Source organism: Grampus griseus (genome assembly GCF_964374135.1).
Source record: "Grampus griseus genome assembly, chromosome: 14".
Classification (NCBI taxonomy): domain Eukaryota; kingdom Metazoa; phylum Chordata; class Mammalia; order Artiodactyla; family Delphinidae; genus Grampus; species Grampus griseus.
The window spans coordinates 58,914,881-58,939,008 of record NC_139008.1 but is presented as its reverse complement, the minus strand read 5'-3'; the positions used below and the strand labels follow the sequence as shown (position 1 = coordinate 58,939,008).

Genomic DNA, 24,128 nt, shown 5'->3' with positions numbered 1-24,128 from the left:
TTTTGAGCCATCTCCTAGAGAAATGGAAATAAAAACAAATAAACAAACGGGGCCTAATGAAACTTAAAAGGTTTGCACAGCAAAGGAAACCATAAACAAGACGAAAAGACAACCCTCAGAATGGGAGAAAATATTTGCAAGCGAAGCAACTGACAAAGAATTAATCTCCAAAATATACAAACAGCTCATGCAGCTCAATATCGAAAAAACCACAGATTTAAGGCATGTGGGATCTTCCCGGACCAGGGCTCGAATCCATGTCTCCTGCATTGGCAGGCGGATTCTTAACCACTGTGCCACCAGGGAAGCCCAGATTGTCCTTAATTTTTATTGCCAGTGTCTTTGCATTTTTCTGTGATACCTCTGAGATAATTTTTATCCTAAAATTGCTATATCAAAATGCAAAAACACTATCAAATAGCCCCTCAGAACAGTTGCATGAATTTACACTTCTACAACAGGAATGTAATTTCTCTTACTATTTCTGCCTCTTTCTCTTACTACCATTAACTATTTTTCATTATTTTTAATTTTGCCAATCAGGCAGGTGTCATTGGTACCTTGTTTTAATTTGTATTTATTTATAAGTGATGTTTACTAATCTCTTATACCTTATAGTTCTTGTTTTGAATTATCTGTTTGTATCCTTTGCTTATATTTCTACTGGGCTTTTCACCTTTTTCTTAATGAAGTTTAGGACCATCTTTTAACCCCATTTATGGTATTTTTCACCAAGCAGATGTGTCAGTTTTTTCATATATTTTCTTCATGAGCATTTAATCTATTGTTTTTTTTTTTATTTTTAGGTGTTCCTTTATCTCTCTTGAATCTGTTTGAATTATAGCTTTACTATATTTCCATATGGATAGGCTTCAGAAACTTGTCAGTGAATGAAAGAAGGGTATTAGTTACCTCAACTCCAAAGCCACACCATCCACTAGGCCAGGAATTCACTCTCTGTTTTATTTTTCAGAGTATGCCCATCTTAGCTCATTGGAGCTCTGTCCTAAATGATGCAATGCCAGCAATATGGAATGCTGGAAATGTGATTACACTTTCTCCCATTCACAAGGAGGTATCGTCTTTCCACAGAAATATAGGTTTCAAAAGGAAATTGCCCTCTCTGATGTTAACCACAGAAAAATTAAAATCTCAAAATCTTTTCTGACCCCTCCCAACATTTTTTTATTATGCTCACTCACTGACACCAACCATCTTCCACAGTTCCTCCAGAGTGGAACCAATGAATCCTCCTATATTCTTGCAAATTCAATATTTCTTGAATCTTTGCACTGTGACTTCCACCAAATTATAAGTCCCTCCAAGATAGTTGTCATCCCCTTCCTTTTTGGCCATGTGAGCATCGGGGCTTGGGAGGGTGACCCACTTAAATAGTTCTCCTCTGCATTTGCCTCACGGGTACTTACCTGATCCCACTGACCTGTCATATTCTTACTCTTTCAGAACCCAGCCTGTCTGCTCTATGAAGTCTTCTTCTGGCACATTCACCCCATAGTCCACCTCTTCTTGGACTCCACCCTACCCATGTTTTTATTATACACATAATCATGCTTTAATGCAGTTATTTAACAGTCTAGCGCTTAAGGGCAGCCCATATACAAATGAACCTGTAATTTGACATGCGAAGATGAACAGGGCTAATTAGAGGCCTCTCCTACAAGTTTTAAATTGGGTTCTGAGAGCCTGAAACAGTTCTTGTATGACTCTCAGCACTAACTATACTTTAGAATTCACCTGAGAAGCTTAAAAAAGAAGCAGCAGCCTGGGCCCTGCCCCGAGAGATGCTGATTTAATTGGTCTAGTATGGGACCTTATCATCATGGTATTTTAAAGGCTCTCCAGTGATTCTTATGTTCAGCTGGCATTAAAAACCCCTGAGTTAGCTGAAAGTTGTGTGGATTCAGGGGCTGGGGCAGTATTACATCCATCAATATGCAAGCTAAAGCATAGAAGGTCAGATGGAAAAGAAGATCATTAAGTACTGAGAGGATGTGAGCATGGCTTCAGCTGACAGCTTCGTGATTCCCGTTCCTGCAAGAGCAGGCGGCTTTAGGGCTCTGAGAGAGCCCTGTAATTATTCCCCCACCACCAGCCAGTGACCACCACCTGGGTAGAGGTTATCTGGAATTTAAATTCTAGACTGTAATTATTTTACATAATATAGGAACAGTTTTTTTAAGTTCTACTGGTTTTTTTCTTGCACCATTGAATGTGTCCCATGTCCTGTCTTTTGTTGGATGTTGTTGTTATGCAGAACTATATCCTAGAGTCATTCTCTCAGAAAAGACCTGAGAAAGAATTTGATACTTGGGGAAGACCTTTTATAAAGTCTGAAGACTGGAGTCTTGAGTTTTGCAACATTGTCTTCTATTTCTTTGTTTCCTCACCTTTAATTCTATTTGCTTGCATTCTGGACTTCTCTAGTAGATGAATGAGTACAGCTCTGGATCTGTCCTCCATATTTCTTAACTGAACTCTCATTTCTTTTTCATTTTCCTTTCCACTACATTCTTGGTGAGCTCCTCAACTCATTAATTTAGTCTAGTGTTGGGTCCATTTCTTTTACTGAGTCATCTGATTAGGTTTTTTTATTTTAACATTTGCATTTTATTTCTAATATATGTTCCTTGTAGCCTGTTTCAATTTTATGAATGCAATTTACTTTCATATTCCTTTGTGAGATTAATAAATGTTATTATTTTATTTTGAAGTCTTATTTTGTGTTATTAATAATTGTCTCCTCAGATGCTGTTTGTTGTTGTTGTTTGGTACCTCTCTTTCACAGTGCTGGTTTTCCTCAAAATGTCTGATTTTTGATTATGTTGAAGATTCTGTGTTTACCTTTGTATGGTTGCCATTTCCGTCTGTCACAGCCTCCAGTGAGTATGGAGTATGGAGGCAGAGTGTGCTGCTGGGTCAGGTATATTGTTAGTCTGTCTTATGTATAAGAGAGTATCCATCCTGCCTGGCCTCTCTAGCCCCAGAACCAGAGCTCACTGCCTTAGTTGCTCTCTTCCATTGCTCAGCACAAGCAGGGAGAAGGGAAAAAACCATCTGGTGTGGCCACACTGAATACAGCTCCCCCCCAGCACTCTGGCAGTTCTCCAGAACCCCCTCCCTCCTTGTATCCATATACTCTAGACTGACTGACTGACTTCTTCCTTCCTTCTCCCTTCCTCCCTCCGTCCCTCCCTCCCTTCCCCCCTTTCCTTTCCCTCTCTCATATGCTCACTCTCTCTTTCTCTCTCTCCCCCTCCCTCCTTCCCTCCTTCCTTCCTTTCTTCCTTCCTTTCTTTTAATTTTAAGAGACTTTCTTTGTTTAAAGCAATTTTAGGTTTACAGCAAAATTGAGAGGAAGGTACAGAGATTTCCCATATACCCCCTGCCTCCACACATGCATAGCCTCCCCCATTATCAACATCACTTGCCAGAATTAAACATTTTTTACTAAAGATGAACCTACACTGATACATCATAATCACCCAAAGTTCATAGTTTACCTTAGGGTTCACACTTAGTGGTGGTGTACATCTGTGGGGTTTGGACAAATGTGTAATGTCATATCCATTTTCATAATATCAGAGTATTTTTACTACCCTAAAAATGGAGCCCCTTTTTTACTTTTTAGCTCTCTCTAATCTGGCTTCCATCCCAACACCGCATCTAATTTTTTTGTTGTTGAGGGCAGCTAGCACATCTCTATTGCTAAATCCAAAAGTTAGTCTTTAGTTCTTATCTTTTTGGCTTTGCAACAGTATCGGTCAACTGATCACCCCATCAGTGAGACTCTTCTTGCCTTTTGTGAGTCCATACTGCCCTGAAGCTGCTCTTTCTTGGCCTCCCTTGCTGAACTATCTTTTCTATTCAACTAATAATTGTTGCTATTCTTCCAGAGCTTGACCCTGGCCATCTCCTTACTGTGTGTTCTCGGGTTGAAGTCTGCCATCCCCATCTGCAGCATAACATGCCCAGAAATGAACTTTTTGATCCTTCCTCACCAGTCTTCCCCACATCACTAATTGGCAAATCATGCTGCTGATTCCAAGTCACTTCTTTCCCTTTCACACCCAAAAGGCATTCCGTCGCCACATCCCAGCAGTTACGGTTAGCAACCTGCCCTACCTCTACTCCCCACCCTAGCCCTAACCATCACAATCTCGCTAGTACTATTTCAGTTGATTTTAGCTCCTTTACAACCCACAAAAAGTCCAGAGGAGACCTTTAAAACCATGAATTAGTTTGTATCTAACCACTTATCTCATATCTAGTGGCTCTGCATTGTATCTAAAATAAAAACCAGGGTCCTGCATGAACTGGCCTCTGTTCACCTCTCCACTTTCACCTTACGCTACTCTGTTCTGCATTCCCATTACATGAGCCTCCTTCTGTTTCTTAGAAAGCACCAAGCTCCTTCCCACCTCATGGCATTTGCACATACTTTTCCTTCTTTCTGGAACGCTCTTCTCCTTACCCTTTACCTGTATACTTTTACCCATTGCTTTGTTTTTCCAAACAAAAACCAATTCTCTGACATCAACTGACTGTCCTACGATTCAGTTCTGATACTAACCACGTGAAATCAGTGCACACCCCACAGGTTAAGGGCTCAGTCCAACAAGACTGCTCCTACTTCAGACGTCAACCACAAATGGGTCCCAAGGCTACCCATACTTCTGCCTGGCCAAATACAAGTTTGGGTTGTTCCTGTGACCCCTCTCAGATTCAACAGTTTGCTGTTGCCTCACAGAACTCAGGAAAACACCATACTTAAAATTGCAGGTTTATTATAAAGAATACAACTCAGGAGCAACCCAGTGGTTGTTCAACAACCCAGAGTTGCATTGGGCAAGGTATGAAGGCAAGAGGGAGAGCACAGAGCTTCTATGCTCTTTCTGGGCATGACACACTCCCAGCACATCGATGTGTTCACCAACCCTGAAAGCCCCCCAAACCTCATCATTCCACATTTTATCAAGGTTTCATTGAGTAGGCATGATTGGTGAAATCACTGGTCATTGGTGATTGAACTCAATCTCCAGTCCCTCTACCCTCCTGTGGAGGGGAGGTGTGCTGGGGGGCTGAATGGTCTAACCCTTTAATCACATAATTCGTTTTTCTGGTGGTCAGCCCCGTCCAGAAGCTATTTAGGTCCTTCCCTCCCATGAGGGGAGAAAAGACACTCCTGAATTACATCTCCATAAACGTGTTATAAAAAATAGTTAATTCAGGGCTTCCCTGGTGGCGCAGTGGTTGAGAGTCCGCCTGCCGATGCAGGGGACGTGGGTTCGTGCCCCGGTCTCGGGAAGATCCCACATGCCGTGGAGCGGCTGGGCCCGTGAGCCACGGCCGCTGAGCCTGTGCGTCCGGAGCCTGTGCTCCGCAACGGGAGAGGCCACAACAGTGAGAGGCCCGCGTACTGCAAAAAACAAAAAAAAAAGTTAATTCAGACTCAAAGCCACTGTCGTTTTTTTATACCCTTCTGTATTATATAAATTACTTTGTGTAGAAAACTGGTAAAGATACATTTTAAAGATTTTTTAAATCAAAATTAAAAGATAGTTTCTTCCTTTTTAAGGCTGAGTAATATTCTCTGTAAAGATAAACCACAATTTATCTGCTCACCTCCTGATAGACATTTAGGTTATTTCCAGTTTTTGACTGTTACAAATAAAGCCATTATGAACAGTTGTGTAAAAAAGAGGGGAGAGGATGCTCCTATCACATAGGAGATTTCAAGGGTTTTAGGAGCCCTGTGCCAGGAACTTGGGACAAAGACCATATGTATATTTCTTACTATACCACACTCATCCTTCAAATTTCGGCACAGTGTCACTTCCTCCAAGATTCCATCAATGAACCCCCAAACTAAATTCTCTCCCTTTGTTCTACCCTCCCAGGGAACTGTATTATTTTTCATCACGGTACTTATCACAGTTCTGTACTTGCGTACTATGTGTCCACAGTGAGACTCTAAGCTTTGGGAGAGCAGGTACAGTGTCTCTTTTGTTCACCCCTGTATACACACACACTTTCAGCATCTAGCACAGAGTCATGCTCCAATATATGTGAAAAGTAAAGCAGACCTTCAGGAGAAGCGCAGAGCCATGAGGGACCATAGACACCAACCTCTCTGAGGGGAAAAAAGCTCGTGGTGCTGCTGATAGGAATGCGGAGGCCGTATGCTAACTCAGTAGCTCCGATTAGCAGGTGTGTTATGTTCTTGGACCATGTGTACAGACTGAGGTGACTCAGCTGCCAAGTACCAACCCAGTGAGGATTAGTCACCTCAGCTGATTGGTGGAAGACTGAATGACACCATCAGAATCGATCAGGGACCACAGAATCTTGTGTAGAAAACAAGGACAGATGGTGTTCTCATCACTTCTCCCTTTTTTTGAATGTGGGAACCTTTGGAAAAGAATGCAGAACTTTGGTATCTAATGAGAACCTACTGTATAGCTCAGGGAATTCTACTCAGTGCTCTGTGGTGATCTAAATGGGAAGGAAATACAAAAAAGAGGGGATATATGTATACGCATAGCTGATTCACTTTGCTGTACAATAGAAACTAACACAACATTGTAAAGCAACTAAACTCCAATAAAAATTAATTTTAAAAAATTAAACTTAATTTAATTTCCACTAAGCTTCCATTGAATTCAAAGACAATAAAATAAAGGACTTTTGCTAAATATTAAAAAAAAAAAAAAGACTGCAGAACTTTGGTTTTTCTGGATTTTGTTTGGGAAGTAGAAATGATGAGCTTTTAGCTGAGAATGGAGTCCTTTTCATGAGCATGAGGAAGAAAATATTTTCCCAGAGCAAGTTAACCAGGTCCAAAAGGATATACATGAAACATGAGAGAAGGAAAGGTATACAGATAATTCTAAGCACTCTGAAGAATAGCTCATAGAATACAGAAGAGAGAATTAGAGTTGGGGTGGGGGTAGAAGGGGATAGCTCAGTGATTCAAATGAGAAAATATCAGTGTGAGATAAGTTAGAAAAGGACTCCCAGACTTGGGCACAGTGAAGAGTAATCTCTAGATCCAGATAAATCCATTAAGCCCTCTTTGTGTCTTAATTGAGATGCTCTCCCAGACTCCAGTAGGAGCCTTGTGTGTATAAAGGGGGAAATAATAAGACCCATTTGCTTGCTTTCTCTGAAAATCAAATGAGGTGATGCGTGTGAAAGAGCTTTGTATCTGAAAGTGATGTGGTAGTGTGGTCAGGATAATGATTATTAGTAGAAGAGGGAGAGACAGACTAACACTCTGAACATCTGTGTCACTGGAGTTAGAGGTGCCTTAGAAGATAGCATTTGGGTGAGAATAAAAAGGAGAAGCAGGGGATGTCCAGTAGGAGGCACTGACCAATAGGAGGGACTCTAATGGGAATTCCTGATATTGGCAAGGTATGTTTTTGTAAAACTTTTAATTATCTGAACTTCTGCTTAGGTCCTTGCCAGATTGACAGCAGACATTTTGACACATCCATGTCTTGTTGATCATTTCATTTTCCAGAAGATGGAAGTGATATGGGGTACTACCACTCTGGATCTAATTCAAACCAGAATGGTGAAGTGCACATCACAGGAACTTGGGAAGAAGCAGCAGTGTCTCTGTTTCAGATTGGTTGGGAGGTCAAGGCCAGGCCAAGAAGTGAATATGTAGTTTTTTTGTTTTTATTTTATTTATTTTTATTTTTGGCTTAGTTGGGTCTTAGTTGCAGTATGCGAGCTCTCTAGTTGTGGCACGGGCTCAGTTGTTGCAGTGCGTGGGCTTAGTTGCCTCGCGACATGTGGGATCTTAGTTCCCCGACCAGGGATCGGACCCACGTCCCCCGCATTGGAAGGCAGATTCTTAACCACTGGGCTACCAGGGAAGTCCCGAATATGTAGTTTTAGAAAGGCTAGACTTGCAAGGACAGGAAAAGCAAAGTTCAGTACACTCTCAAAAGTATCATTCTACTTACACAATTACAGTTAAGCTGGTGAAAAACATCCCCAAACACAGAGCTCTCAGAAAATATTGTGAGTTTTCAAAGATATATATTGATACAAAAGATGGAAAGAAAGACCTAGAGTCAAGACATGGATTTCTGAGCATAGTCTCAGGAAAGTGTAAGCCTCTGATAAGCAGGGACAGGTTTAGGACAAAAAAGGACAAAGGATTCTTGTTTTTTCCTAGGTACAGAGCTGAAAAGAAGTGAAAGACCCTTAGCCTGGGGCCAGTGTCCCTGTGTTGAAAGAGAGAAATACACTTCTTTAAGAATGATCTTTGAATGCCATAGGAAAATGTTAATAATTGCAAGGCTGAGTAATGAACACATAGAGATTCACTGGATCAGTCTCTCTTCTTTTGTGTATGTTTGAAAATTTCCATGATTTTTTAAAAAATTACATCTGTATTAAAAACTATAGAAAACAATTGATAAGAGGAACTGCAGTAAGATGAACAGAGTCACAGCCCCACCTGTCCCCAGATTAGTGGTAGGAAAAAAAAGAAGGGAGGGGTATCAGCAAGTGCCACCTTTTTTGAAATAACTAGTAAATTCTTCATTGTTGTGTTACCCTTGGAGAAATCATGCACATGTCAGCTTTGAGGAACAATCATTGTGTGTCGGTATGCTGTTTATGTCTCTCAGAAAAACTGGAACAGGCGGAAGAAACTGGGTTTTTGGTGTTTCTAACAGGTCTGCGTTGAAGACAGAAGCCCCTCAAGGATAAGGGGCACAGACCTTCTGAGCTGCACTGTTTCACAGTTCTGTGTTGAGGGTAGTCCAAGAGAGGCCCCTGAGTGACACCAGACTCCTTGCCTCTGAGGCCAGCCCTGTATTCAGCTGCATCAGCAGCATCCTGACCAACTCATGTGTTTCATGTTCTTCCATGTAGATTTGCTGCCACCATGTGTTTATCTATCTATTAGAATAAAAGTACCAGAAAGCAAGCTGATGGGGGGGAAAAAGCAGGATTATGCATGGAAACCATGAAAGACTAAAGAAGGTTACTCTTCTCAGACTCCCTTACTGCTTCTTCCTATTCTCCCCAACTTCTCAGTGTTGGGGTGCCCCTAAGACACTCTTCTCTATTTGTATTCATCCCCTTGATGACCTCATCCAGATTCATTACTTCAAATACCATGTATATGCTGATGACTCTCAAATGCTGTCTCCAGCCCAGACCTGGTAACCAGCCCCCAGTAGCTTTCAGGTAGATGTCTCAGAACTCAACATGTCTAAAACTAAACTCTCTGCTCTCTCGCACCTGCTCCCCTCAGAGTCTTCCCTGTCCAGGTTTGATGGCAAGTTCCTCAGACCCTGACTTCTCTCTTTTATACCCTACATCCAGCCCATCAGGAAATCCTATTTATTGCCTTGACCTTCAAGTCATGTCCAGATTCCAAAGTGCTTTTCACACCCCTGCTACCACCATCCTGGTTTGAGCCACCCTCATTTCTCACCTAGACTCCTGTTCTTTCTATTTCTGCGTTGCTACCTTAATGGTCTCCTTAGCATAAATTAAATCATGACACTTCTCTGCTCAAAAACCTGCACTGGCTCATCTCACTCAGTAAAATCCAACACCATTATAATGCCTTTCGGGCCCTCGTGATCTGCCCTCTTCTTACCTCTGTGTCTTTATCCCTGGCCTAACTTCCCTCCCCCACTCCAGTAACACTGGCCTCCTGAGGTGCCTCAAGAAATCCCAGGCACATCCTTGCCTCAGGCTTTGCACTGGCTGACCCTGGTTGCCCAGGTGCATTTCTGAAGACCTTCACAAGCCACCTCCCACACATCCTCTATGTCTTAGCTCAGATGTCACCTTCTCAAGAATTAAGGCCCACCCACTCTGACCATTCTGCTTTAGAGTGCCACTGTCACTCCTGAACCTCTTTACCCTTAACATCTTTTTATCTGTGTAGTATTTACTCCCTTCTGACATGCTCTATAATTTACTCACTTATTTTGTTTACTGTTTACCTCCATCTGCTGAAATGTAAACTCCATGGGAAAAGTGGTCTTTTGTTCTGTTCACTGGTGTATTCCATGAGCCTAGAACAGGACCTGCCTCAATAAAGTACTGATAAAAAGAAAAATAGAAACTGTCAGAAAGGAGGAAGGATCATCAGTGTCAGGACAGCCGGGAGGACCAGCAAGATAGGAACTGAAGACTCTCCACTGAGTGATAACCTGGGGAGCTTCTCTTTTGTCAGGGGACCCAGTGGAGGGGTCTGCACTCTGTGCCTCTTAGGGAAGTGGTGGGCTGAGGGAGGCTTAATTTCTGTTTCTGAAAGGGCAGAAGCTCAGTCCTCCTAGCACCTTAGGGGACCTGTCACCAGCCAGCTGTGGAGGCCTGTCTTCAGCGATCTGTGCATTGAAGCTGCCTCTCGTAAAGCCAACCCCATCCTGCAAACACAGAGCTCAGCAAGAGAGTACCCAACTACAGGGGCGGAAAGCCTTGTGTCTGCTTGTAACACCCTGGAACAGTACTCTGTAACAAGCCCCTTTTACAAGTTAATGAGTGAAAATGCCAATTTTAAAATTATTTAGCGGTTACTAAGAGGTTTATTTGTTAGGCTCATTAGTCCTTTTAATCAGAAGTCAGTCATTCTCTTTGCTGTCACAGTAGCTTTTCAAACCATTCGGTGCCTGGTTTAAGAGGCATTGAATCTTGAGAGAACATTGAAATCATTTGCAGTTATAAGACCACTGGGACTTCGTCTTCTCCTAATACTTTTAAGAAAGTTGTTGGCTTGAATTTAGTTGTTTTATTTTATTTAAAAAATAGGTATTTACTTTGAATATATATTACTACATATAAATTTATTGTTCCTTATGAAAAGCTGGTTGTTACTTTGATAGTTAACTTTTCTCACTTTTTTAGACTTTATCAGTAGATTTTTGCTAATTTGATTAAGTAGCATGCTTGTTACTTGTCATAATTATCATAGAATTGTTTTTATTATTTGGGATAAGCCATGATGGACCATTCTGATAAAGGCCGGCAGGAAATCAAGGCTCAGAGTACCTTGTGGAGACAGTATTGTCTAGTTGGGTCGGGAAGCCCAGCTTATCAAAGTCTTCTCACACTTTGTTTCCTGTGAACCAGGACATGGTTGTGATGACTCATCAGAAAGGAGCTTGGAGTTGGTATTTGGGGGATTGTTTCCCTGCCTGACATGGGGTGTAGATGACAGTGTGCTGATTCTGGGGGTTGGGATAATAACTCAGTACTTTCCTTTCCTTTCTCACAGTTGTTTCCTCTCTTTGCTCCTGGTGGCTGCTGTGGTTTGGAAGATCAAACAAAGTTGTTGGGCTTCCAGACGTAGAGAGGTAAGCCTCAGTGGTTAAAGATTAATGAATCCCTGTAAGAACTTTTTCCTTCGTATTTCCCTTAAGCAAGTCAGTTTTGCTATTTAGTGATAATTGATGGATATATCTATAGAGAGAGTAATGTATGGTCAGTAGACTTCAGTCAGTGCTATGTAAGCTATAGTTCATTCTGCACCACATGGTTTTAACTTTCTAAAAGGAAACTAAGAATCATATTGACTTACAGGTGAAGTCAGTTTTTTTATCCTTCCTACCAGAAGCTGGTTCCTTAGCTCAGGCTGGAGATCTGAAGGCTTAGTAGCACAGCCTTTACAGGAGCCTTTCATGAGGATGAGAGTAAAATATCAAAAGTTTCTCATTATTCAAGGAAAGATAAATGTGTGTCTAATTAAGTATTTGCTTGAGTTCTATTTATTAATGAGTGTTGATTTATTTCCAGAGCTCCATTCCGAAAGTAATATTAATAAGTCCAGAAAATATTTATAATTGGCAAATCAAATAAACTTGATGAAAAATTACAACACAAAAACTGCTTATTGCAACTTTCACTTGTGTATTTACTCTGCCTTTTAGTCATCATGTCTATTGCATTGTTGCTAAATAGAAGTGCACTAAGATCTAGACTTTGTGCTCTTTGGTTTTCTATATAAAACTTGATCTATAGACAAGATTTAGAGGAGAACAGAAATATCTAAAATCAAAATTCACAAGCATGCAGCACTGTTCATAGAACATTAGTGTCTGTAATGGGGTTAAGATAGGCTTCAGGATATGAGCCTCTTCCTGGGGGCCGTGACACCTTTTCTGACCCATGTAAAGGTGATGTTATCATAGAGGTAGCATTACACCCTCTTTATTATGATTTTAAAAATTCAGTGGATAACTTATTCAGAGGTTTTTTTCTTTTTAATAGCTCTATTACTAAGATATTTTAAAATCTCAACAAATAGCACAGTATTCTGAAAAAATATGTTATCCAAATGTGTAATAAAAAAGTGAGAAGCCATATAAACTAGTACCAAGGAAGGAATCAAAAACTTGTCAAGATATTACTCTCTCCACAAAGGGTATTAGACCCAAGGAGTTTCAATTTGAGATGAGTTTATGGAGATAATAATAGTCTATTTCTTCTTGGGTGCTTATGAGAATTAATTATTTCCAAAATATATAAACGGTTCCAGGGTAAAGGAAAAGATGGGAAGTGTAAAAGAATCCTGATACATTTTATGCTTCGAAACCTTGAAACCAAAACCTGAGAAATGTAACACCAAAAAGTAAAGACCAGTTGTATAACAACTGTACGTGCAACAGTCTAGTTTACCAGTGTAGAAAAGGGATCATTTCACACCAGAAAACCTACTAGGATATGTTATATCAGTAGGTAAAAAAATAAAACCTAAATTTTTGGTAGTGGCCAAGTAATCATTTAGTCATTTATTGATATTAACACTCATTCCTAGTTTAAAAACAAAACTCTTAGTAAACTCAAAAATAATACCTCCTCAACACTCTGAAGAATAACCAGATAACCAACATCACCCATGATAAAAAAATACTAGAGTTTGTATCCAATAAAATCCAGACAAGTTAGTCATATTAAGAACTGACATTTGAGCATTTCTAAATTGCAGGCACTGTTGTAAGAGGTTTTATATAGATTAACTAATTTAATCCTCACAACAACCCTATAAAATAGTGACACTAGTCCTTTTTCACAGATAGAGGAACTGAGGCTCAGAGAGGCAAAGTAACTTACCCATCACCACACAGTTACAATAAAGACACCAAACTGGGCTTTAAACTTAGGACTTCTATCTTCACAGACCATGTTTCTAATCACAAAGTAGTCCCCATAGTCACTTACTTTTGTTCTGGGTATTCTAGACTCTGCACTAAGAGAAATAGAAATAAGAAGTTTTGTCACTTTCGGAAAGGGAATAAAATTATTATTTTCATATAAGATGATTAAAACATCATATAGATTTACCTGCATAAAATTACTAAAGTATATAAAAAATAAACAAATGAATAACATAGAAGACAAACAACCAACTGGAAAATATTTGCAGTGTACATGAAAGAAAATAAGATGAACATCTTGCAGAGAAGAGGTTTTCCCCAAAAAAAGTATGCTTATTACACAGTTGATCAACCAATAAACTAAGCTTTTACCTTTGTGACTTAAAATTTCTCTGTTACTGTGAACCTGACCATTCAAAATATATTTTATCTTTTCTAAAATATCATTCATGATTTATCCCTCTCAGAACTGTAGAAAAGTGATGTGATATTTTTTATAACAAAAATAATAGCAGCTAATACTGCTTAAGTCATTGCTACATACCAGGCCCTATTTTAAGTGCCTTTACTCACATTATCTCCTTGTCATAAAGGAACTAGACTGGGAACTGTCTCACTGTGACTCCACACTTAGAATAGCAGAGAACCCAGAGGAGGGTTGTTGTTATATGTATTTGTTGAGTAAATGGACCAATAGCTTTGTGAGATGTAGGAATGTGATTATTGACATGTTAACACAATGTTTAATATAAAAATGCCCTTCTAAAACAGAGCCATGATCTATCCAGCCCAAGATTCTGTCTCCTACAATAGTTCCAAGGAAGTGGTCGAAGTAGGGCCTCATTGTCTTCCACAGCATGACCTCAGAGCTTCAGTGACATGCCCAGATTTCTGATATCCCTAATGATATATGATTGACAACACACCACGTACTAGGCACTGTGCTAGTTAAATCATCTCATTTAATCCTACTGATACTTTTATGGGATTAAAAACCCATTTCAGAGAGGAGGGAACTGAAACCCAGAGACTTTAAACACCTTTTTAAAAGTCACACAGCTGGAGAGTGTTGAAGCAGATATTCATATCCAAGCCTCCCTAAATCCAGAGCCCCTAGTTGTCCCTCTGCTCTGCAAAACTTCATGGTTTTTTGTGTTTAGCTTATACCACCTCTCTGAATAAAGAGCTCTTTCAGTTCCTATCTACTGTATAACAAAGGATAGTTTTTGTTGCTGTGTAAATACTTGGTTCAAGTTTCAGCAGGAAAAAAGAAAGCCTGGCTTTAATCTAGTAATAAAAATGTAAGGAGATAGGATAATTTATTTTATGTGTTTAATAAGCAGGCATCATAGCATTATATCCATCAGTACATTAGTATGTATCTCTAACAGATAAGGACTTTTTCTTTAATATAACAATACTGTCATCACAGCCAACAAAATTAAAATGTTAATACCTGGTCCATGTCCAGTTTTCCCCAGCTGTCTCAAAAATATCGTTTTGGACTTGATTTGTTTGAATCAGGGAGGATGAGGTATTTTTAATATGTAGTATTCTCTAATAAAATCCCCTCAGTACTCTTTGCATTAATGATTGCTGTATTACTTATCAGCAACTTCTTCGAGAGATGCAGCAGATGGCCAGTCGTCCCTTTGCCTCTGTAAATGTTGCCTTGGAAACAGATGAAGAGCCTCCTGATCTTATTGGGGGAAGTATAAAGGTGAGATTGTATTTCAAAAGTCCCTGTGACTTAACTTATCAAAACTCATGCTTCTAAGTCTGGGGAACCAGAGAGAGCAAGAGCCTCATTCTGTTGCCTCTTATGTTATCCTCCCTCTTTCTTCTTAACAGTAAGTCCACACACTGAAAGTGTCAGGTATTCTTTTGCTTTCATTTTCTAATCTTTGATTCATGTTGTTAAGCAGTCTCATATTCAGGGAATTTTAAAATGTAAATAACTTGTCTGATATTCTTGTAAGTTTTCTGTGGCGTAATACTTGAAAACTTGAAAATAGCTAAATTGAACCATTGTTCCTTATAAGTATTTTGGGGGATTTTTTAAAAGGGGAAAAATCATGATTGACTATGAATTCTGTAGTCAGAATAAATAATTCTGATCCCCCCACCATGATGAAGAAAATGATAAGACTTTCTCTTTTAACAAAATGATGAAATATTTCAGATACTCTTGGGAAACAGCTATATGTTCGTGGAGATATGTATACACACACATATATACATATGTATATGTATGTGTATATATTTTATATATATATATATATATATATATATATAAAACCTGTATGTCCTAACATACTTATTAAAGCATTACTGAGCTTACAGGAAGTATGTGAGATTTCCAGGGACCACTCTCCTTTCCCTCCTCCAAAAAAGAACAAACCATGAACCAAAACCAGAGCCATGCGTGGTCTAAAGTGGTTCTAGACTGGTAACACCCCACATCTCACAGCTGAAGTAGATGCAAATCCTGTCTGAGGGAAAACATACCCAATTCAGCCATGTAGGACTTCCATAGATCAAGACCAAGGAATCAGTGATCACCAAGGACAAAAGAGAAAAGCCATGAATAAGAGTCAGCAGAAGCAACAGAAGTGGCACCTAATGAATATAATATAGCTCTGTATGAAATGTTTAAAGAAACGAAAGATAGAATCATAAAGATAAGGAAGCCATGAGAGTCAAGAATGGCCAATCACACCTGAAAAAGAACCAAATGGAACTGTTAGAAATGGAAAATACAGTAGTTGAAATTTTTTAAATAATTCAGTTTACATGTTAAACAGCACATCAGACACAAGTAAGGAGAGAGCTTTTGAGCTGGAAGATGACTCTGAAGAAACTACACAGGCTGCAGAACAGAGACAAGGAGATGGAAAATATGACATAATGAGAATATGGAGGATAGAATGAGAAAACTTAACATATATATTATCACAGTCCCAGAACAAATGAATGGAGGAGAGGCAATATTCAAAGAGCTGAGAATTTTCCAGAACTGATGGAAGACATGATTATACAGATTCTAGCAAAACATATTGTAAGCAGGAGTAAGGAAAGAAAGCAGAGGGAAGGCAGGGGTGAAAGAAAACTACAGTTGGGTTTATCATAGTGAAACTGTAGAACTCCAAAGACAAAGAGAATGTCTTAAAATTAGCCAGAACAAAAAAAGATCACTACAACGTGGAGAAATTGGAACCCTTGTGTACTGTTAGTGGGAATGAAAATGATGCAGCTGCTGTGGAAAACAGTATTTCTCTTCCTCAAAAAAATAAAAATATGGCTTCCCTGGTGGCGCAGTGGTTGAGAGTCCGCCTGCAGATGCAGGGGACACAGGTTCGTGCCCCAGTCCAGGAGGATCCCACATGCCGCGGAGCGGCTGGGCCCGTGAGCCGTGGCCGCTCAGCCTGCGCGTCCAGAGCCTGTGCTCTGCAATGGGAAAGTCCACAACAGTGAGAGGCCCGTGTACCAAATAAAATAAAAATAAAAATAGAATTATTTATTGTATGATCTAGCAATTCTATTTCTGGGTATATATCCAAAAGAATTGAAAGCAGGGTCTTGAAGATATATTTGCACACCGTGTGCATAGCAGCTTTATTCACAGTAGCTAGAAGTTGGAACCAACCTATGTGTCCATTGAGGTATGAATGGATAAACAGAATGTGGTATATATATACAATGGAATATTACTCAGCCTTAAAAAGGAAAGAAAGTCTGACCAATGCTACATAGATGAACATAGGTGAACCTTGAAGACATTATGCTAAGTGAAAGCCAGTCACAAAAAGACAAACACTGTATGATTTCACTTATATAAGGTACCTTGAGTAGTCAACTTCATAGAGACAGAAAATAGAATGGTAGTTGCCAGGGTCTTGGGAGAGGAAGGAATGGGGAGTTGCCGATTAATGGGTATAGAGTTTCAGTTTTCCAAGATGAAGGAGTTTTGGAGATGGATGGTGGTGATGGTTGCACAACAATATAAATGTACTTAATACCACTGAACTATATACCTAAAAATGGTTAAGATAGTAAATTTTGTTATGTGCATTTTACCACATTAAAAAATAACTGGGGAAAAAAGACAGATCACCTACAAAGGAATGACAGAGTGACAGCTGACTGACTTCTCAGGAGCTACAAGAGAGAAGAAGAATGTCTTCAAAGTATTGAAAGAGAAGAACTGCCAACCTAGGTTAGTGTACCCAGTAACTACCTTCCAAGAACAAGGATAAAATAAAGATATCCTCAGATTATGGGAAATACCGAGCACTTGCCACCAACAGGTGTGTATAAAAGAAATGTCTAAAGGATGTGCTAGAGAGGAGGGAAATTACCCCAGGAGGGTGGAATAAGAGGAAATAGTGAGTAAATCAGATGGTAAACATGTGCCTAAATCTAAGCAAACGTTGTCCTGATAAAATAGTGATAATTTGTGGGATTGAGAAGAATAGACAAGCCTGAGTGACACCCCGTGTCACACATACGGCACAGCCGGCTGCTCTTTAAAATGCTGTCTTGACTTTCCTGTCAGGACACCACACACCTTCTGGCTGTTCTGTGCTCTGTATTCTTCGTTCAACCCTCTTCATCTCCCAACATCTTTTAACAGTCGTAGCCATCTCAGGCTCAGTCTTTGCGCCTCTTCTCACATCTTTTACACCTACACCATTGGTGATTGTCTTAGTCTGTTCAGGCTGCTATAAAAAGTATCAGAGACTGGGTGGCTTATAAGTAATGGAAATTAATTTCTCACAGTTCTGGAGGCTGGGAAACCCAAGATCAAGGTGCTGGCAGATTAGGTGTCTGGGGAAGGCTTGCTTTCTGGTTCATAGATAGTGACTTCTAGCTGTAATCTTTTTTTTTTTTTTTTTGGCCACACCATGCAGCTTGCACCATGGGATCTTAGTTCCCCGATCAGGGATTGAACCTGGGCCCTTGACAGTGAAAGTGCAGAGTCCTAACCACTGGACCACCAGGGAATTCCCTCTAGCTGTAATTTTACGTTGTAGGAGGGGTGAGGGAGCTCTCAGGGTCTCTTTTCTAAGGGCACTAATGCCATTCATGAGGGCTGTGCCCTCATGACCTAATCATCTCCCAAAGGCCCTACTTCCAAATATTATCACATTGGGTATTATAATTTAACATATGGGACTTCCCTGGTGGCTCAGTGGTTAAGAATCCACCTGCCAGTACAGGGGACACAGGTTTGATCCCTGGCCTGGGAAGGTCCCACATACTGCGGAGCAGCTAAGCCCATGCACCACAACTGTGGAGCCCACGTACTGCAACTACTGAAACCCGCCTGCTTTCGGGCCTGCGTGCCGCAACTACTGAGCCCACATGCTGCAACTACTGAAGCCCCTGCGCCTAGAGCCCATTCTCCACAACACGAGAAGCCACCATAATGAGAAGCCCACGCACCACAATGAAGAGTAGCCCCGGTTCGTCGCAACTAGAGAAAGCCCACGCACAGCAACGAAGACCCAGCGCAGCCCCCCAAAAAAATTTAGCATATGAATTTTGGGAGTACACAAATATTCAGACCATAGCAGTGATCTTATCCATCATGTATTTAAACACCATGATATTTAAACCTCTCCACTCAAACCTCTCCTGTGAGTATCCAACTCATATATCAAATTGCTTGCTCAGTGTTCCCACTTGGATGTCTTAATAAGCATCTTAACAAATTTAACATGTTCAAAACTGAGTTCTAAATACTGTTCCCCACACCTGCTCCTCTGGCATAACTTCCCCAACTCATCATCCTAGTTGCTCAGGCCAAAATTGTCCTTGACTCGTCCTTGCTCTCATCCTCATTGGATAGCCAGTCCATCAGCAAATCTTTTTGACTTTATCTTCAAAAATATTTCCTGACCACTGTGCACCACCTCCACCACTGTTACCTATCACCTTGATCTAGGCCATTATCCTCTTCCACCTAGGTTTTTGCAGTTGCTTCATAACTGGTTTCCCCACTTCTGCCATTTCACTCATCTATTCATTTCCCTGTGCTGTAGTCACAGTGGTTCTGGAAATGATTTTCTTCAATTTGAAGAAATTGATGGCACAATTCTAAAGATGGCTCCCAAGATTCCTGTCTTATGGATATTCAATCAAACACTACTCCAGGTTCTGCTATGAAGAGATTTTGCAGAAGTAATTAAAGTCTGAGGGTAGTTGATATTAAGATATAAGGAGAGCTTTCTCTGGCTGGTGGCAGAAGAGGAAGCATGACAAGAACTTGAGCACCATTAGTGGTTTCAAGCTGGAGGGACCAGGTAGGGGGGAATGTGAGTGGCCTCCAAGAGAAGAGTGGCCCCTGGCTGATCGCTAGCAAGGAAATGGGGACCTTAGACCTAGAGATGGAAGGAACTGGATTCTGCCAACTTTAATGAGTTTTGAAGCAGGTTCTTCCCCAGTGCCTCCTGGTAAAAGTGGAATGCAGCTGATAACTTGACTTCCACCTTCTGAAGACAAGAGCTGAGACCCTTGAGACTTTTGTGAGATAGAGCTGAGAATTTTTCCAGAACTCATAGAAGACAAGAATAGGACCTATATCCCTAAGCAGAGAGCCCTACAGAGCTCTTGCCTGGACTTCTGACCTACAAAATTGAGATAATAAATAGGTGCTGCTTTAAGCACCGAAGTTTGTGATTTGTTTCATAGCAATAGAAACTAATATAGGGGCATCTTTAAAAATCACATCTAGGGCTTCCCTGGTGGCGCAGTGGTTGAGAGTCCGCCTGCTGATGCAGGGGACACGGGTTCGTGCCCCGGTCCGGGAGGATCCCACATGCCGCGGGGCGGCTGGGCCTCTGAGCCACGGCTGCTGAGCCTGCGCGTCCCGAGCCTGTGCTCCGCAACAGGAGAGGCCACAGCAGTGAGAGGCCCGCATACCGCAAAGAAAAAAAAAATCACATCTAAAGGCTGGTGAAGGTGTTTCTTCAGAAACACTGCTTTAGGTAATTCTTTGTTTTTTTTCCACCAGACTGTTCCCAAGCCCATTGCCCTGGAGCCATGTTTTGGCAACAAAGCTGCTGTCCTCTCTGTGTTTGTGAGGCTCCCTCGAGGCCTCGGTGGAATCCCTCCTCCTGGGCAGTCGGGTGAGTAGATGAGGGTCATTGACAAATGAGGTTTATGTTTTAGATGTGTGAAGGCTCCTTCCCTTTTGTAGAGAACTTGGTTATAAAAGCGATATTGCATTCAGGCAGACCTCGGAGATATTGCAGGTTTGGTTCCAGAAAACGTCAATAAAGCAAATATCACAATAAAGCGAGTCACATGAATTTTTTGGTTTCCCAGTGCATATAAGTTATGTCTACATTATACTGTAGCCTGTTATGGTGCAATAGCATTATGTCTAAAAAGACAAGGTACATCCTTAATTTAAAAATGCTTTATTGCTAAAAATGCTAACTATTATCTGACAATGCAGGGTTGCTATAAACCTTCAATTTGTTAAACAACAATGACAACACAGTATCTGTGAGGCACAGTAAAGTGGGGTATACCTGTAGGCCCTGCCTCCTGTCGTTGTGAGGATTTGGAGAGATGATCCCATTGCCACTGTATTCCTAACCTATCTTTCCTGAGGTCACCATTCCTTCCTGGGAAAAATCTGGATCTCCTCACTGCCCCAGCCTTCTCAGCCTGCCAGTGGTATTGATGCTTCTGGCCAAACCTTCTTTGCCGCCAGTGTTTCCAGTCCCCCGCGTCTGTGTTGCTCCTTTACTATCTTTTTCCTTGCTCTGCCTCTAAATGTAGGCTTTCTCCCTCCTCACTCCATATGCTCTTCCTCAATCATCTTACTTACTCTCATGGCTTCCAGCTAGCTCCCTCAAGCTAGTGGCTCTCAAATTGGTATTTCTAACACTATTTCTTTTTCTGTATTTATGTATTTCTTTTTCTTTTTCACTCTAAGTATAAGGCACAAACAACAATTATAACATCCTAAAGGAAGTTTTTGAAAATTTATTCACAATTCTACCATCCAACACCCACCAATTTTCACCGTTCTGTTTCCTTTCCAGCCCTTATCAGCAATTTAGTTGCAATGATTGTATAACTAATTTTTATTCTTCTTTTTTCATGTAACTATCATAAACATTTTTACAACTTACTATATAGTGTTTTATCCATCTTTTACACTACTCCATGAAATACTTGAATCATAATTTAGATAAACATTCTTTTACTGTTGAACATGAAGGAAATATGGAATATAGTTTTGGAAGTATTTTGATTAATCATGGAGTACTTTGGAGGGATGCCTCAGACATGTTTTAGACAACTTTCAGTTGAGATGATTCTGCAGGCCTCCACTCGACTCAGCTTTCAGAAGGTCTGGGTCCGTGGTGTTCTTATGAGGGAGGACATTAGGCATGGCCAGGTGAGGATTTATTGTCTTCATTTCATAAGCGAATGGCTTGATTTGCCCTCATCTAGGGATTCCTGTGAGTTCAGCCCCTAACTTGGCCTTGTCCATGTTGAGGGCAGAATGACCCATTAACCTGACACTCTGGAGCAGTATCTCCTGCCCAGCTCAGCAGACATTGACTGGTGCTCCCTGAGGGCAAGGTACTGGCTGGGGCTGGGAGGGGAGCGGTGACAGGCTTGCAACACTGTGGCCTTTCCTGCGCCAGACTTTGCCTGATGTGCCCCAACCCCCTGGACTCCTGACGAAGACCTGCTCACTACTTGAGAGCTACCCCAAGGGTGGGGCCATCCCTGCCACCCCTTCTGTATCCCCCATTTCATTCATTCATTCATTCATTTTTATTGAAGTATAGTTGATTTACAGTACTATATTAGGTTCAGGTGCACAACATAGTGATTCAATATTTTTAATAGATGGTACTGCCTTTAAAGTTATTACAAAATAATGGCTAATCTCCTTTCCAGTCTCTACACCTTAAGGTTTCTCCTGCTAAACGCTGGGCTTTTTTCTTTTTCATTGTGAGCTTATTATTCCCAAAAATAAAGTAATCACTGTCTTTCCCAGGTTAATATCTCTAATTCTTGTCCTCCTTGCCAAGCTTCACACCCAATTATTCGATTGCCTACTTGAAATGTCCACTTGGATACCTCAAGGTCTTATCAAGCCTAAAATGTCCAAAATGGAGCTTGCCCTCCTTCTAACCAGTTGGTCCTTTGATCTCCATCTCAGTAAAGGAATTCATTATTCAGCCAGTTGCTCAAGCCAGAAACTCAAGAGTCATCCTAGGCAGTCCTCACCTCTCTATGTATAATTCACGGGCGAGTTCTGCTGGTCCTACATCTGGAGTCTCATTCTTCCACGTTGTTTCATTTACTCTACCACGTCTCTCATCTAACCTCAGCTGCCATCTCTCCCCTGTAGTCTGCTTCTTCTACCCTTGACCTCTAAAATCACAGCCCCAACCCCCTCCCACACCTCCATCCAGCCATTCGCCTGCAGTTAAAATCATTCTTTAAATAAATAAATAAATGATGGTTATATTTCCCTGTGCTATACAATATATCCTTGTTGCTTATTTATTTTATACATAGTAATTTGTATCTCTTAATCCCATACCCCTGTCTTGCCCCTCCTGCCTTCCCTTTCACCACTGGTAACCAACACTTTGTTCTCTATATCTGTGAGTCTGTTTCATTATATACATTCGTTTGTTCTCTTTTTTCAGATTCCACGTATAAGTGATAACATGGAGTATTTATCTTTCTCTGTCTGACTTATTCACTAAGCGTAATAATCTCTAGGTTCATTCATATTGTTGCAAATGGCAGAATGTCATTATTTTTTATGATTGAGTAGTATTCCAGTGTGTGTGTGTGTGTGTGTGTGTGTGTGTGTGTGTGTGTGTGTGTGTGTAAAAAAATCTTCATTATCCATTCATCTGTTAATGGACACTTAGGTTGCTTCTATATCTTGGCTATTATAAATGATGCTGTGAATGTTGCTATGAACATTGTGGGTGCATGTATCTTTTTAAATCAGTATTTTTGTTTTCTTTAGAAGTATACTCAGGAGTGGAATATGGTAGTTCTACTTTTATTTTTTTGAGGAACCTTCATACTGTTTTCCACAGTGGCTTCACCAATTTACATTCCCACCAACAGTATACAAGGGTTCCCCTTTCTCCACATCCTCACTGACATTTGTTATTTGTGGTCTTTTTGATGATAGCCATTCTGACAGGTGTGAGATGATACCTCCTTGTAGTTTTGATTTGCATTTTCCTTATGATTAGTGATGTTCAGCAACTTTTCATGTGCCTGTTGGCCATCTGTATGGTGCCTGTATGTCTTCTTTGGGAAAATGTCTATTCAGGTCTTCTATTTTTTAATAGGGTTGTTTGGTTTTTTGATATTCAATTTATGAGCTATTTATATATTATATATTAACCCCTTATTGGTCATATCATTTCCAAATATTTGGAAATGAATATTTTCTCCCATTCAGTAGGTTGTCTTTTCATTTTGTCAGGGTTTCCTTTGCTGTGCAAAAACTTTTAAGTTTGGTTAGGTCACATTTGTTTATTTTTGCTTTTATTTCTTTTGCCTTAAGAGACAGATCCAAAAGAATATTTGCTATGATTTATGTCAAAGAGTGTTCTGCCTATGTTCTCTTCTGGGATTTTTATGGTTTCAGGTCTTAGGTTTAGGTCTTTATGTATATGGTGTGAGGAAATGTTCTAATCTCATTCTTTTGCATGTAGCTGTCCAGTTTTCCCAGAACCACTTATTGAAGAGACTTTTCTCCATTGTATATTCTTGCCTCCTTTGTCATAGATTAATTGACCATAAGTGCATGAGTTTATTTCATGTCTCTCTATTCTGTTCCACTGATCTGTGTGTCTGTATTTGTGGGAAAACCATGACGTTTTGATTACTGTAGTAGCTTTTTAGTATAGTCTGAAGTCACGGAGCGTGATATCTCCAGCTTCATTCTTTTTTCTCGAGATTGCT

General features: G+C 40.4%; 1 protein-coding gene across 3 annotated transcripts in view; it reads left to right on the top strand.

Moving 5' to 3' along the window:
• Nucleotides 1–24,128, top strand: part of ATRN (attractin) — a 176,069-nt gene that overhangs the window by 145,348 nt on the left and 6,593 nt on the right. Inside the window, exons 26-28 of one of the 3 annotated variants that reach the window (XM_082669774.1) lie at nucleotides 11,276–11,354; nucleotides 14,767–14,874; nucleotides 20,170–20,288. In XM_082669774.1, coding sequence (XP_082525900.1) covers nucleotides 11,276–11,354; nucleotides 14,767–14,874; nucleotides 20,170–20,288 — 306 coding nt within the window. Of the gene's footprint in view, nucleotides 1–1,464; nucleotides 2,695–11,275; nucleotides 11,355–14,766; nucleotides 14,875–20,169; nucleotides 20,289–24,128 lie in introns of those variants that run through there. The other 2 variants (XM_082669772.1, XM_082669773.1) reach the window with 2 other exon arrangements.